The sequence below is a fragment of the Ptychodera flava genome, chromosome 10 (assembly GCF_041260155.1).
Source record: "Ptychodera flava strain L36383 chromosome 10, AS_Pfla_20210202, whole genome shotgun sequence".
NCBI lineage: Eukaryota > Metazoa > Hemichordata > Enteropneusta > Ptychoderidae > Ptychodera > Ptychodera flava.
In genome coordinates, this window is record NC_091937.1 from 8871506 (window position 1) to 8887724 (window position 16219).

Below are 16219 nucleotides of genomic sequence, written 5' to 3' on the forward strand. Positions count from 1 at the left end.
AAGTGCGAACAACCCAGTGAAGACGAACTAATATCGATGTTGAGCAAGCACTCGAACAACGCCCTCTCCTTCGCCTCAACCCCTGGTGCCCACAGTCCTCCCAAGTCAAAGGCTTGCCCCGACGTCTACGATTCCGATGCTCCCCTTGAACTTCGCTCAAACTGTCCCTTTTATCACATCGAGAACACCGACAAGAAACGGTACCCGCAAACCCTGGTCCAAGCCAAATGCTACCGCTGTAAGAAGTGTCTGGATAACTCGAGAAAATCGGGCTACCACGTCTCCTACAAATGCGAGAAACTCAGACAGCAAGTGTGGGTATTACGCAACACCAATGACTGCATCGACGGAGTCTACAAATATATCCCGGTACAAGAGAGTATACCCATCGCTTGTACATGTGCTAGAGAAAGGATTTAAAATTTTAATAATGTCAAAAAAGGAACTACTGTCTGTGGTATCTCGTCATGACATTGATTGGTTCGAAATCGGTAAGACACAATTTACAACGCCAACCAAAGAATGGATATTATATATATATATATATATATATATATATATATATATATATATATATATATATATATATATATATATATATATATATATATATATATATATATATATATATATACTCTTACTGCTTTACAGTGCATGACGATTTTCTTTTATTTCTGCAATATTTTCTACTGTTTTATATTTATTATTTATTGCTCCGATGTTGTTTTGGAAGAGATAACGAATCTAAATTTCACGTATAGTATATTCTTGATAGAATGATAGCTGAAGGTTACCGTTTATTACAAATGCGTAATTTATCTTCGTTGGGAATCCCAACAAGAAGGTTATGACCTTAGGATGATCCTCAAGGTCGAGGTTCATGACCTTCACGAGTAACGGTCAAAGAAGGTCATTAGAGTACAATCACCACTTTATGTATGTTACGTTGTAGTGACGCATGTTAAGTAATTCGGAAAGAATGCAACGGCAGTCTATTTGTAATAGCTGCAGTAGTTCTACAGTCTACAAAATACAGCTGAAGTTTAAATTTAGTCTCGGAAAAAATATAATCAAAAGAAGAGAATTTACCTCACCAAACTTGTGTTAGCGTCCTAAGAGGCATAAAATGATTAATTCGTATTTATTGTCCAGTGTTCATATTTGATCTGTTTGATCACAGACAGTACAGACAGTACTGTCTATAATTTGATTTGGTCGTTTTTGCGATAAATTCTGCTTCCTTTGATTTTTCATCGTGTCGGCACGAATCATCAGGTCTCTAGAATATCCCAAAGAACTCTGTAAGGAGGACGTTGCTGAGGCCAAGAATATCTTTAGACGCAATAGTAGTAGTAGCAGTAATTGAATTTGTTATTATTAAAATAGTTAATGAAATACCGCGAGTATTCTTGTAAATATCCCAACAACTACAGTTTAATACCTTGTAAAATTTACATATTTCAAGAACCATCGTATGCACAATGTGCATATATAAAAGTCACAATTCAATGATAGTGTAATACATTTCTATCACATGTACCTCATATTGAGACTCTCAAGATAAATATGGAATTGTTCTATGTCATTTATAAGCTTCAACTTTTGTATTTCATTTTTATTTATTATGTTGAATTGGTACGCTTTCTTAGGCATTAGTACTTCTGAAATAAGACTATTTTATTTCATTGGTGTCGGATATCATTAACATGTTGTAGATCATGTACAGACACAGTCTGTCACCCTTCCATAAGACAAGTATTATAATCACCGGCTTTAAGAAATCGATTTATCCTCCATAATGAGAATGAATATACGTCTGTTAAAGTCAAGGTTATATCACGTATGTGCACGATTTAACCTCTGAAGGATGAATATCACTTTACCCTTGTATGTCCGAAATATGAGAACATTAGATCTAGATTTATTAGTCAATTTTATTACTTATCTGCAAGTAAATAGAAATTCCTGTCACTCTTACAGTCAGAAAATCCGAACACTTTAGAAAACCTAGGAAAGTATTTCTTTCATTCTTACAAAAAAAACCGCCAGAATCTGCTGGATGCTTTCGAAAAAAAGATTTTTGCTTTATATAAGATGTCATCTCAAGCGACTACATATTATTTCTGTAAACTGTGAAGATACACCTTACGTGAAGGCCAATGGCCTGTACGTAGTACTGAATAAATATTGCTATCACTATAACATCTGCAGACATGTGTTTTTCAAAATCTGTGAAGAAATAGTTGCATAGAAAATATATCTCTAGATCATCTCGATCTTACTTTGTGCTGGAATGTCGCAAAAATCATCAATAAAAGAATTCCAATTGTGATTAATTTTATTGGATATTTTTGTATCGTACTATTCCTTGTTACAAAATTTAAATAAAACATGAGCTCCTTTGCATAATAACAAAGTATAAATTTTTTTCTAAATTTTACGATTACCCAGTAAAATTTATAAAGTCATGCTAAGTTAACGGGCAAATTTAAAACATTTTGTTTGAAGTATGATATGATGATGTTGCTTTGGTGTGTGAATTATAATACAATACATTAAAAGTACTCTTTCTTATTCTACTCAAAAATTATGTTAAAATGTATAGCCGCCCTGCACCGTCCATATTGAGCATACTAACACTGAATTTACAACTTTGTTCACGAATTTTTTTTATGTTTGAGACTTTCTGGAGATATAGTTCATATGTTAATTCCAAACTACAATATGTGCAAACCATACAATGTACAGGCGAATTTTCTTGTATGCGTCACAAACATTGACAGGTATGTGGAGGATTGTTTATTGAACAGTGGATGTGAGTATTATATAATCAGGGAAGTTTTTTATTTTAATTTCCATTGTCTGTAACAAATCGTATTTTCCATCATTAGCTGTTTGTAAAATATAGTTTCTTGATCTACTATCACAGCCGTGTCGAAATATCCCAGCGTAACACTTATCTTTTAATATCACCTATGATTCTGTACTGTCAAATGTTATTATTATAGAATAATATTGATTTCTGTCTGATCCGGACCAGAATCCATTCGCAAACTTGAGATATTTATCTGTAAGAGATCTGTATTTATTTGTAGACCACACATAGCTGTTGTTATATTTATGATTCGATGAATTCTTTCATCTTTGAATGCACAATTCCGTCGCCCGCAATTCGCTGGCTGTACTGGTATGTAGAAACAGAAAGACGCAACACCATGCAGCTGGGGCTAACACGGGGACAAGAAGACATTGAGAAGCTGTATCTTTGCCGATTGATTGTATGTAAACTTGTCTGGCTTGAGAATTAAATCTACATTATCGCAATAGACTACTGTTTTTGTGAGTAACAAAGTACGATTCCTGTCACCTGTACGCACAGTCGAGCTTGAGTATCATGTCTCGAGAAGATCGAGAGGAAACAAGAGGAAGTCTTAGACACTAGAAAGAAACGTAAAAGAAGCAGCTCAATGATCGGACACGTACTCCCGTGGTTTTCCCTGGTGGGCGGAATATGTCCGGGTTGCTGGAGTCCAGAGTCCTGAAGCAAGCCTGATACCGCACGATCAAACCGTATTGTGGACTTGAGAGCCATAACCAAATAAGGATGGCTGGCTTGTCGGACATCATTCTTAACCACACCCGACGTTGCGCGCGTGCGTCGCACTTGTGACGTTCTCTCTCTACTTCCAACTCGCGGTGTCATGGAAACTGGAATTGATATTGTTTGCTTGCGTGTTCAGCTATCTATGGTTATAAATGTGATAGATAACAAGTATTTGCATGCTAATATTTGTGAAAGTGGGACATAAAGCTAGCTTACTTACCGGTCGGAATCCAAGGGTCACTAGGAAATTGGCGATTTGTATCGGAAATCTTTTCCGACGTCAGGAAAGAAAAGGGAATATGATGAAGCAACGAGCTGGGCATTTGATAGTCACGAGAAGTTGATTGTGTGTTCCGAATTGTGTCTCCAATTATTACAGTATAGTCTTGACGCGGTGTGTCTAAGAATACAACACAGAAGTCACGTCTTCCATTGTGTGTGCACCTGACGCCGCCGGTGCATTCGTGACGCCTTTTGCTTGAACACGGAAATTTATTGTCCGTCTCCTTCAACAAGAAGTACTTCAAAATAATTTAGCCTATTCTAGCCAACAGACACCATGGCTCGTGGTAGCCAAGAATATCAATAATACCTCGCTTCGGCTCTAATACTTCTGAAAATCAATAAAAGATCGCGAATTTGCGTTTCCGTGTATTCTGGAGAAATTAAAGGCCATATACAAGCCAGAAGTCATTGTACAGAGGTAATTACTTTAATCTCTCACAATCCTTCCATTATGAAGCGGATTTGATACTGTTGATAAATAACAGTTATACCTTCAGCTACTGCACAGGGCAGACAGAATTGTTCATTCACCAAGCAACTATGGCATGTGAATGGTAGGAAAAAATATAAGCTGACGAAAGTTCCGATCTTTGCCTAAAACTGTGCCAGTCACTTCTTTACATTTACCTTACGTCGATAAGAAAGAAGAAAAAATGTCCTTATTTCCGACGTATATAGGCCTATAATAACTTATGTTTATTACGCCAAGGTAAATAATGGGCCTTAACCATTGACAATCATACCTTTGCCAAGGTTGAGTTTTATTAGAAACATTGAAAATGAGTTTTCGAGGCTGTGCATGCGTATGTGTCACTCACCTCTCAAGTATAATTGGTTGTTTATCATGAACAATCCCGAACTGCAGCCTCTAAATACAAAATGATTTTTCTTCTGAACAACAACTGTTCCCGACAACTTTACAATCGCACTCCGGTCATCACATGACGGTTGTAACCGTACATGTGCTGCCGCCAATGGAGAATCAAAAAATCAAAAGTCAAAAAGTATAGAAAAAAATATCAATATCCAAGCAATGTAAGACAGAGTAATTTTGATAGGGTCAATTTATTGTATATTATAAAAAATCTCCAGGCCACTCGGAACATCGTAAGATTATGATCTCACTCGTTCGAATACTACACTCACACGGTAGGGTAAAACTGGGAACTCAGATCGTTATATACTGCTTCCGCCAAGCGAATCCGCTTAGCTAAAGATGGTAAATGACCATAATCATTATTGCTAGTCTCTGTAAATTTTGCCGACTATTCGTTAGTAGTTGTCGAATTTCTTGAGTTTGTCCGAAAACTATTTCAGTGAATGACGTAAGGTTCAAGACATGTGAGTGCGAACGCAATATCGATATCGGGAAAGCAAAATCAGTCACAGACAATCGAGGAAGAACATAAGAGTCTATTACATGTAATCTGCGAATTAAATGAATCCTAGGTTACTATGAAAGTAAAAAAGGTAATGTTGGTCCCTGGTTGGGAAAGAAAAGTTGATCAAAAAAACGTTAGAGCAATTTAGTAAAAACAAACTCAGAAAAACGTGAAGATAAGAATGACATCATGGCGATCTTCAGACCTTTCATCATGTTTCAGTCTGAATGTCAACATTTTATTCTATAATCTATTTCAAGTGTCTCTTTTTGGTCAAATCCGACAGAGATGAGTCAATCGCGATTTAGTTTCATCGCCCCGACCCGACGGGAAATAATGCAGCTCATGGGCACCTGCATAATCGTGGCATGAACGTATCCAACGGGCGTCCACTGCATGGGCCATTGACCATGCATCGCCAGCGAACAACGGTTTTAGACGTCACGAGAGCATTCTTTTCGCACTCTGTGAGCGGTTGAGTTATTTGGGTAGGCAATTGGATTTGGATCGGACTCGAGTTGATTTTGGCCGAAAACAGTCAAAAAGTAGTTTTTCGTGCTCCGTCCAAATTGGATCCGCATGTTGCCGGTTTTGTCCATGGCAATCAGCAGAGCCGTGGTGGGAGGCCGTATAACGCCGGGAACACACGCCATCGTACGCAGGGCTAGGCCACTATATACTTCCAAAGAGATCTATCATAAAATATCGTAGTACTGCAGGTCAACATACACATCACCCATTCATAGGCCTACAGGTACACAGATCAACAAAGAAACTGGGAGAGGCAATCTGCTTGAAACCATGAAGCAGTTCGTTTGTGTCTGTACTCATCTGAGAGTCGTGTTCAGTATCGGTTGTTCAAGTATTTTACTCAGTGGTAAGAATCGTTTATTCATGGTTGACATCGTAATCGATCCGATGTACACAAAAAATGTTTGATCGTTTGCACCTTTTCGCGTCCCCTCGTGATTGGCAGCTGTTTGAATGCTTTCATCTATTGTTCTGTAGACGCTTTGAACACAACATCGAAGCAGTTTTGGCATTAAAAATCAACTTAAAATGGAAAAAATGAAAGAATTTCACCAACAAGTTGATGCAACAAGTATTCACAAAACGTAATATGTTGGAACAGTGCTTTAATGTACACCATGGTTGTTGAAAGCTCCAGATTTTCGGGAGCATTCGTTGACGCTGTTACCATACGCCACTTATATTGGATTATGAATGCCCAGGGAGATAGGGGGTATTTATAGGCTCCCCTTGCCTTTAAACTATCAATATTGGGGAGGGGGCGTTAAAATTAAACAAGGTGTCCGTTAAATCCCATACATTACCGGGGGGAGACCCTCTAATTAGGCTGAACGTAAGCCATATCTTTTGGGCGAGAGGGTCATTTTACAAGCTTCGAGAACGGGCGGGCGGGCGATTTTTTTCCTAATTGTGGGGGCGGGGATATTACATGTTGTTGGTAAACAGGAAATTTTGCAAGCTTTTTGATAAGTGGGAGGGCCTTTTTTCTTTCGTACCAGTAGACGGAGAACGGATAGGGGAGGAAAGTTTTTATCATTGACAACGAGGAAATATTCTTCAATTTGTTCAGCGAGCAGGGGAAGCAAGCGGGAGAATGTTATTTTCGGCGGTTTCCCATGAGCAAGGATAGTCATTTGACGAAGAGAGGGCAGCTTGCAGTTTTTGTATATGGTAGAGGGACTGCGGTGCGTGGTTCCCGGAGAAGGGAACACGGACGGAATGAGAGAACTGTTTCCAATTGTAGCAGGGGAGGGAAGTTGTGAATAAGTGTCGCTTATCCTCCCAAAGATTTCGTTTTTGTTTAAAATATATGTCAGAATAGTAAAGGCATACTTTAACGAAAAAACCGATGGCAACCACATCAACAGTTACAGTTGATAATTGTCCACTCGCCTCGAAATAAATCGGGTTTCGTTACAAAACTCATCATAGAAACTTTTATAAAGTCAAGGGTAACCGTGCGAAACTTTGGAATTAGGGACCAATGTATGAATTTACCTCTATTTGATATTCATATTGATGAAAATGCAAAATGAATTTTCGACTCCCCCCCCTCCAAAATACAGTAGACACCTCATTCGCTCTGCTCAACAACCTTTAATTGAGTCCACACAAGTAGCAACCTAGAAAACTATTCTGATAAACTATTCGCGGGGCATATTAGCTACTTTAATTAGCATTTTCTCAGCATTGCTTTTTGACACCTTACGCTAAAGAAACGCCATTGCCTGTGGTTTCGCAAACTTCAGAAAGAGAAGTGTTGACAACGAATAAGGGCTAATCTAACAAGTGTGATCAGAATTATGTCAAATAGCTAGTCTCCTAAAATGTGTCTGCTGTCTCGTTCCAGACTGTTTTAGATTAACTTTATCAAACTCACTTGTGTGAACGAGACATTGATTTGTACTAGAAGTTTACAATGACATACTGTATCTTCTCAGTTTTACAAATGGCGCTGCACTAAGCTTACCAACTTACTGCAAATAATGTGCGACCCTCCGTTCACATCAAACTTAAGAAAGTCAAAATGTTAGTTTGACGGGAATGTTCAAGTTGTAAGCTAAAGGGACAGTAGGTGTAATTTTGATGGTATTTTAAGGAATTTTGTTTGAATTCTATACAACAAGTACAACTTTCTTATTAATTTCCTCGTTAAAGTATATTAATATGTAAGGCAGTACACTTGCGAATACAGCGTATGGTATGATACGGCGATGTGATTTTTGAGAAGTGAAATCCATTCAGAGCCAAAATTTTCTCAGTAATGTACTCTACATGGAATTTGGAAATCTGAGTTTTATATACGTGTAGCCTGTGTGGTTGTAGTCGGTAGAAAAATGCTTGCAAAATGTTAGAAAATGTGTCAAAGCTGGTTTAGATTTAAAAGACATTGCAATGTTTACACATGGAAGGCATTGTTACGTCAGAGCGTTAATATTGTGTAAGAAGAATTATGTCGGATGTGTAATGTGAATGAGAACGTCAGTGGATGAGTGTCAAACTTGGGATCCCATTGCCTGAGTCGTCCGTGGAGACACTCATTCCGTAATGTCAAACGATTTGTTACGTCAAATATTGTGATAATTTTAGAATGACGATGCAGCCGAAAGGTAACTGTGTTCTTTCCTTGGAATAGCAAGTGACTTTGATTCAAAAAAAGTGTGTTTATCTCTTCTTAGAAATGCAAAGACTTCGATTCCGAAAAAAAGCCAAAGTTTCTTTGTCTTCACGCCGCAGAGCAACAGTTTAGCAGGTATATGCATAGGGGAAAGAAATCAGTCCCCTGGGGTGGGGAGGGAGGGTTTTGTGCAATGGTTTACCTTATTTGATTTTATTAATTTTGACTGTGATATTTCAAATAAAGAGTTCAACTCCACACCGTCTGACTGTTTTCTTTATTGCTACAAGTAATTTTATTAATTTTGACTGTAATATTTCAAATAAAGATTTCAACTCCACACCGTCTGACAGCTTTATATATTACCGACAAGTCCTTATCTCCTCTCCAACTTGTGTATACACTACTGTAATTGCTCCGAAAACATTGCCAACTTGCTAATCCGCTGTCGGTATCAGCGGATTAAGTGATTGAGTCAACACCACAGCCGTCCCACACGCATTAAAATAACTACGTGTGTGACGGCTGTAGTGTTGACTCAATCACTTAATCCGCTGATATGAACAGCGGATTGGCAGTTGGCAATGTTTTCGGAGCAATTACAGTGGTGTATACACAAGTTGGAGAGGAGATAAGGACTTGTTGGTAATGTATAAAGCAGTCAGACGGTGTGGAGTTGAACTCTTTATTTGAAATATCACAGTCAAAATTAATAAAATAAAATAAGGTAAACCGTTGCACAAAAAAATCTCCTCCCCACCCCAGAGTCCTTTCATCTGTTCCCTATGGTATATGTATCGACATTATCACCTAGTTGGAAGGCTGAAGAGCTTGTCAATGACAGGATTTGATGATCAGGCAATTCCAACATCCTAAACAACACTGCTTAAATTTGACTTGCTTTTCGATAGCTGATAAAAAGGTACATGCCATTGATTTCAATTAAATCGAGGATTGCCGTTAACTAGACTTGGTTCAAGTCTGTGATTTGTGATTGTCTGAGTTTGGTGAACGCCATATCCGCATGATTTGTGTATTGCTTTTCATATGAAATGTGTGAGTAGGGTGAACGTGATGAGTGAGGTGTACTCGATAAAGGGGAGTTTCTCCCAGAATCCCGAGCAGAAACTGACGACTGCGCAGACTCAAGGTAACCTGACCTCGGTTGCCCAATTTCAAAAATATGTGTATGAAATAGAAGAGACACGAGAGAAACTGTTTCAAAGGATTTTATTTTTGTAGAAATTCACCGACTTGAACCATGGAGGTAGTAGAGATGCTTGAACCAAGTCTAGCCGTTAATGTAAAGACAAATTACTACACCGTATATCTCGCTGGTATACCTCCATGGTTATGTGCGATCACTCGCGTCACAAACTTTTCGACATCTCGAATTCTGGATTCTATAATTCACTAGCTTTTTTCCGAAGTCCTCGTGACAGCTAGTTGAGCTGAACTTTATTCTGGGAATATTTCAACCATTATCTTTCAAAATCAAGAATAAAAAAAAAATAAAAATCCGGGGGGGGGGGGTGTCACCGTGCAAGTTCTGGTACTAGAGAAATAAATTACCCAAGATTTACCTATATATGAAATTCAAAATGGCTGCTACCCCTGGCTGCTATTTATCATGTCCGAAACCGGGGTCGAATATATGCATGGTCACACATTCATTCAGTATCTTTCAATATGTCAAACAATATAAGTAGTATGAAAAATGGCCGACTTTGTCCCTTAAATCCTACGGAGAAAAATAAAATTTTCGATTTTCGAAAAACTAAGCCGGTGAAATGTTTTCTTACATCAAGAGCTTCAAAATGAGCTTTCACAAGTACTACATCAGAAAGAAATTGTAAAAGTTTGATAGTCCGAATATCTGTCCCCGAGGCGCATTGTACCTTAAAACATTTGCGTAAGTGTAAGTGTTGTCACTATGAAAGCAATATCCAAGCATGGAGGTCATGGAGGTAGAAGCGCAGTGATGGTACAGGAGCCTCGTCCATGGACGTTCTATCTCTTCGTGGTGGAGGGACTGTGATTGAAGGTGGTAACTGAACTTACACTAATCCTATACCATGGCACAGTCCTTATATCCACCTCCATAAGTGGATATCACGGTTACCGTGCCTGGATAGAGGGACCGTGGCCAATTCGAGGCCATCATTTGGTGCTGCCAGGGCCGGTGAAACGATTAACTCGGCTTGCTTCAGCAGTGATAGATACCTAAATAAAAAGTTGACGGAGGGACCGTGCACTTTGGCAGCCCATGGGAGCTCGTGCTGATGTTGGTACCATGGGTAAATGGTATGCAAGGAGGCAGAGATTCCAACCTCTGTGACATAAAAGCGGTTGTCTATGGTTGTTAGACCATTGACGGGGCACCTGGTCAGTTAATCAGAGTTTCTTAGCAAGCAAGATAAGGTACCTTGTTATCTTCTGTCTACTATCAGAAGAAGGAATTCTTTTGAGGAAAAAACTCAATTGTACACTTATTTACGTAATATGGTTTATATAATAATTTCCTTTTACAGATTTAGGGATCGATAACTTAATCTGTTTGATAACGGTCCGTTATCGTGACCAAATGCCACTTTGTGTCATTTTCCGAATCTTAGCTTTATCATATATTACGTTTTCGTCGCATGAAGGTGTGTAGTTTTTTGAGCGAGGAAAACATATCAGGGGGCTTCAACAACCGCCACTGTTAACAACTGATGAGCTAGTCGTGAAGTGACAGGCGCAACTGTCCTGCCGACATGACTTGTTGATCAGCTATCGCCAGTAGTATACTGACGTAATGGATTGGTCGACCAGTGATAATCGTTTTCCAGTACTGCCTTGCCTTTGATCTTTGTCCAGAAACCGCTCACAAGATGTTTGTGTTTATCGAGGAACTTTGGAAGAAACCACTCTGTATGGGTGAGGCCAGTCATGCTTGTCAAGAGCGATGAAACGGCACATCCGCAGTCTAAATGTAAAAGCTGCTTCGAAATGACGATGAGTTCACAAAAATTTGAATTATAGAAACTGTCCTCAATGTCTCTGCATACTCTTGTTGAAGATGACAACACTGAAAAAAGACAACAGATCAACACAGATAACAGATTCAAGACGCGCCACAGTGGTTTCGCCTCATGCATATTTATGATTTAAACTTTGGCGCGCTTTTTCAAAGATAATATTGATAGACTTCACTTCATCTCTTACGTCTGGTGCTACCATCACGCGTCTCAACTCCTTACTTCGAAATCGAAGGCGGCAACACAATTGGCAAAGGTCTCTTCGTGCAAGATATCATGGCTGACTCCAAATTCTTGTTTCCCCAAGTTCATGGCACGCCTTGCAGCGAAATCACCAACCATCTGGGTAATTCTCCATCACCGTTGGAAAGAGCTTGCGATCCGTATGACTTTGAAGACACCGAAGTCCGCTACTTTGACATGGGTAAGTTGGTTCTACTCATGGGAGCCTTTTTAAAGCTCAAATTTCTACTCTACTTCATCATGTTGCCAATTTAGACTCCATGTCTTCGAGCAGCAGTCAGCTGACAAAAATGTCAAGGCATGCCCATTAGTAACTCGCATCATCTACCTCCATGCTCGCACGGCCCTGGTCAGAAATGTTGTCCCTGCACTGCAAGTCTCAGTCAGTTTCAAAGTGGGACCAAAAATTGTCCACAGCAATAAGTAGCTTTGTTTTCACAACTTTTGAAATCCCCGCCAGTACAACTGATGTCGTAATTTGTCATCTTGAGAGATTAGAGGTACTCGAAAGATCTGGAAACTCACTAAGAATTGTCATTGGTTTGTCGATTGTGAGCGATAGACTCGTTATGAAATACATGTACATGGTCTGCTTCTTGTAACATTCAGATATGCGAGTTTGATGAAACATTCCTCAGGCTCTCAGTATCTGATTACGTCCTGCAAGAACCATCCGAATTGAGGTTCAGTATTCATATGAGGCATGTGGGTCGATTTCTTGAACATTAAATAGCCTCTCCAAATAAACCTGGACCCCGGGGACTGGACCCCAGTGAACTCGACCCACAGTCGCCTGTGTTTCAATACACGACGAGGGCCCTTCTAGGCATCGGAAATTTCCAATGCATTTTTGCATTTCCAATGCGCCCTCGACTACAAGCTACGGTGACTCGACCCATATCTTTTTTACATTCATGCTCGACCCTACATCAACTTGACCTCTTACCCTGGACGGCTCGACCCTAAACCAAGAACAACACATCGCCCTAAACAGTGTATGTTTTCAAATCATTTATCATTAATGCCCACTTGTTGACAGATACTCCGTTTCTTCTTCATGTATGGAACGGCCGAACTCGGCTTCCATTACAACACAAATATCACTGTGTCTCTGGGTTGCTGTATCGAAATCTACTCACGCTAGTTCGGATATAAAGCGCATTTTATTCTTATTTTAGGACTTATTTTATACACGAGTTTTACCGTGTTCATTTTTTCTGCAGATTACGCGTCTCCACGGGCTGTGAAGTCGACAAAACGAAGGCGGGTCACCAGCACTTCCGCGACATCGGACGGCAGCAGCGATTGTAGCCCAGACTGGAGTAATTCCAGCTTTTGCAGCGACGATGCGAAACCCTGCGGGTGTAAGAACATGTGCCGAACCAGCCACTGTCGCTGCGTGCGGTTGAACGGAGCGTGCACCGACGCCTGCAGATGCAAGATCTGTTTCAACCCGTCTAACAAGCTGCAAATCTTAGAACAGTATGGCCTGGACGTCGACGAATGCACACGAGACGTCTGTTTGATGGAGGCGCTGCCGAAGGTACGTCACCAAATTATGTATTTGTTGTCGGAAAAAACAAACAGCTTCAAGAAATAAAATTAACAGTTTCACCATAAAGATAGACGATCCACCTCCATGGTTTCATTCAACAATGTTATTCCACTCTTAACTGTCTGTCAAGGGATACTCGGATAAACGTATAGATACTCCAAACTTTATAGCTCACTTTGCTCACATTAGGTAGAGCATTGATGTACCTCATGGGTGCTTTCCTTCAAACTTTTTTTGTTATTTGTGTTTGCTCTACTTATTCATACTCTAAGAAAATTATTCTCGTCCGTCTCATCAGAGATAGAAATTTGCTTTAGTATAATGTAAGATCATGGTGTGGGAACAGGCACGCTAGTTTGTTGGTTCCTCGGCTTCACTATTTCAGAAGGAAGAGAGATTCAGTTGATCAAAAGTGACACCTGTTACTGTGCGATCGGGCTACTCTATCTGGGTAGTCAGTTTATTTAGCGGATCGTAGCTGCCGCAAACTATTGTTGAATGAGAGATCATAAGATCTCCGCCTCTGTCAACATGACAATAGCGCCTTGTCAAGCGTCTTTGAGGTCTTGGCTGATTAGCGACTTGCCTTGTCAACAAGCCTGACCTCTACTGAAGATGAAAGATGTTGTGTATAGTAGTTTAGAATGCTTTTCGGTTGTTCTCTCGACCCTGAATAATTTATCATTTTTGTCGTATCTCTCAGCTTACAGACGAGCAGCTCCGCCGAGTCCTTGGAACTCATCTGCAGATGAGCTGCTGCGGTCTCAGCGCTTTTATCTTTGAACTCGTCCCCGGCAAGCGCCCTTGCCCCAACCACCACTGTGATGATGTGTATGCGTACTCGTGGTGCGACGACAACGTGTTACCTCTGAGTATCGGTTGCCGGCGAAACCATTGCAGCAAGTGTCGTCGGTGCGTCGGACGAAATCAAAGGCACTGCAACGTAAGTTTTATTCGGTTCCCGGTTTCGATTTCAATAGTATTGTCCCAATGTTTTCAAACTTTCTAATCGTGACCGGTCGGGGTGACACAAATGCCTTCAGTCATTATGTTGAGTTCACACAGCAATGTCGACGCAAAGGGTTTACTTGGAAAAATAAGGATCGATGTAAAAGGTTTACTAAACGTTAACAACAGTTTCAAAATTTATGTCTTAAAAACTGAGGAACGACAAATTTACTTCACGATGGTTAGTTTTCATAGATGTTTCTTGTGATTTTTTTGTATTTGAATAGCTGTTCGGGGAATAAAACGTGGACGGTTGGCCCTGCCCTCCAAATCCTCAGTTTACGATTTTTTTGCTTTCAGAAAACAAAAGCATTTTTGGAATGTATGAACAGTAGCATTACCGAGTTGATATTCCAATACCCGACAAACAAAGATAAAACCACCGTCCCTCCACGGGACGGTGATAAAACCAAGCCTAGCATATCCTCATCACCGCCAATGCAGCTAAAAAAATCAGGCGAAAGAGTCTGATCATGCTAACAACACTTTGCGACCTGTGCGCCTCACGTCCCTTTCTCCTTCTGTGATATGAGCAATTAACCTTGCTCTCTTATTCCCAGTATATAACGACTACGACACAAACTGAACGAAGTGTCACTCACTGTGGAGCTTCTTTCATTCCATACCAAAAATGCTTATTTAATAAAAAAGAGAGAAAGTAGTTGGAGACAGAACTTTGATGGCACGACGATATCCTACTGGAGCGATCATGGAAAAACTGAATGAGAAATAGGAAATCATAACACTTATTCCAGGTGTCAGGAACCAGAAACAAATCTTTTTTCTTGACCTAATCATCGACAATTTTCTAGCACTCTTACTCGGAGACCCTTGAACAATTAGTGATTGTTCGATTAGTGTTAAAAATATTCAGCAAGGGTGGAGAGAAACTGTCGGTTGCGTCTTATACGGGTCTCGTGTTGCAGGTATTTCACCACATGCGATAACATGCGAGCTGACAATGGTACCAGTGACACGCAGACAGACTCCAAAGTTCAGATGAAATTTGGCCAATGTTTTGTTCATAAAAGTTTGGCTGACCTTGATTAATGACTCTTTGTTTCTCTAATTTTTTCACTCATTTACAGAAATGCAAACACTGCTGTATGGCCCCCTGTGCGTGTCACATGCAACGTGTGAGAGTGAAGAAACCAAGTGGTAATACACGTCGTTGGTGAAGCGACTTCTCGGCACTACAGCGAACCATGTCTTTCTCAAAGATTTCACCACTGCCATTGTGTTTCCAGTCTTCTTTAACTCGCGGAAAATCCAAGTTTACAAATCTAACATCTCTCAATGATCACGTGTAACCGCCAGTTTCGGCTGCTACAAAATTTTCGCGATGTTGTTCAGCGTACTGTGTAATTTCCAACCTATTGTATATAAGTACCCTTTTCCTTCTATAGATTGTTAATAAAATTCTGCAATTTCAATTAGTTGGCTGTTTCGACTTTTTTCTCCCTGTGTAGGGGATCATTGTGATGGATAATGGATCTTTACGACGGCTATGAAGGTTTACCCTGGTGAATGGGTGCACGGGGGCAGAAGTACTAGTAATATCATTCGCAGGAACGAGAAAGGATGTACAACGTGATGTACACAATCTTTAAACTGGAAAGTGTGAAATAACTGCCTGTCGGGGGCAGCTTATAAATTTGTAGTGGGTCAGGTGAAATTATGGTCTGTCGATTACCTGTCCGACGGACAAGTTAGATTTTGAGACTACAGTCATTGTTGACATCAGAGGAGAGGTATCCCAGGATTCACTGCAATGGAGTCTTAGTTATCAGACATATATACCTGTTTTCTCAGGCGAGTCACATTTCAGAGTTACATGTGTTTGTGTGTGACTGTAGTTTTCCATTACTTTCCTCCCATGTGACCTCAGGGCTCATATTCCGCCAACACCACGACATGAGACACCACATAAACAGTCAAGTAAAGGAAATTTGAAAAGAAACTTAGAAAAATAAC

General features: G+C 40.0%; 1 protein-coding gene across 1 annotated transcript; it reads left to right on the top strand.

Moving 5' to 3' along the window:
* The first annotated feature begins 11249 nt into the window (after positions 1 to 11249).
* LOC139141918 (uncharacterized) lies at positions 11250 to 15678 on the top strand. Its single transcript, XM_070711681.1, has 4 exons — positions 11250 to 11863; positions 12906 to 13225; positions 13941 to 14180; positions 15334 to 15678. The coding sequence occupies exons 1-4, from the start codon at positions 11716 to 11718 to the stop codon at positions 15421 to 15423; spliced, it is 798 nt and encodes a 265-aa protein (XP_070567782.1). The 5' UTR covers positions 11250 to 11715; the 3' UTR covers positions 15424 to 15678.
* Positions 15679 to 16219: the final 541 nt, after the last annotated feature.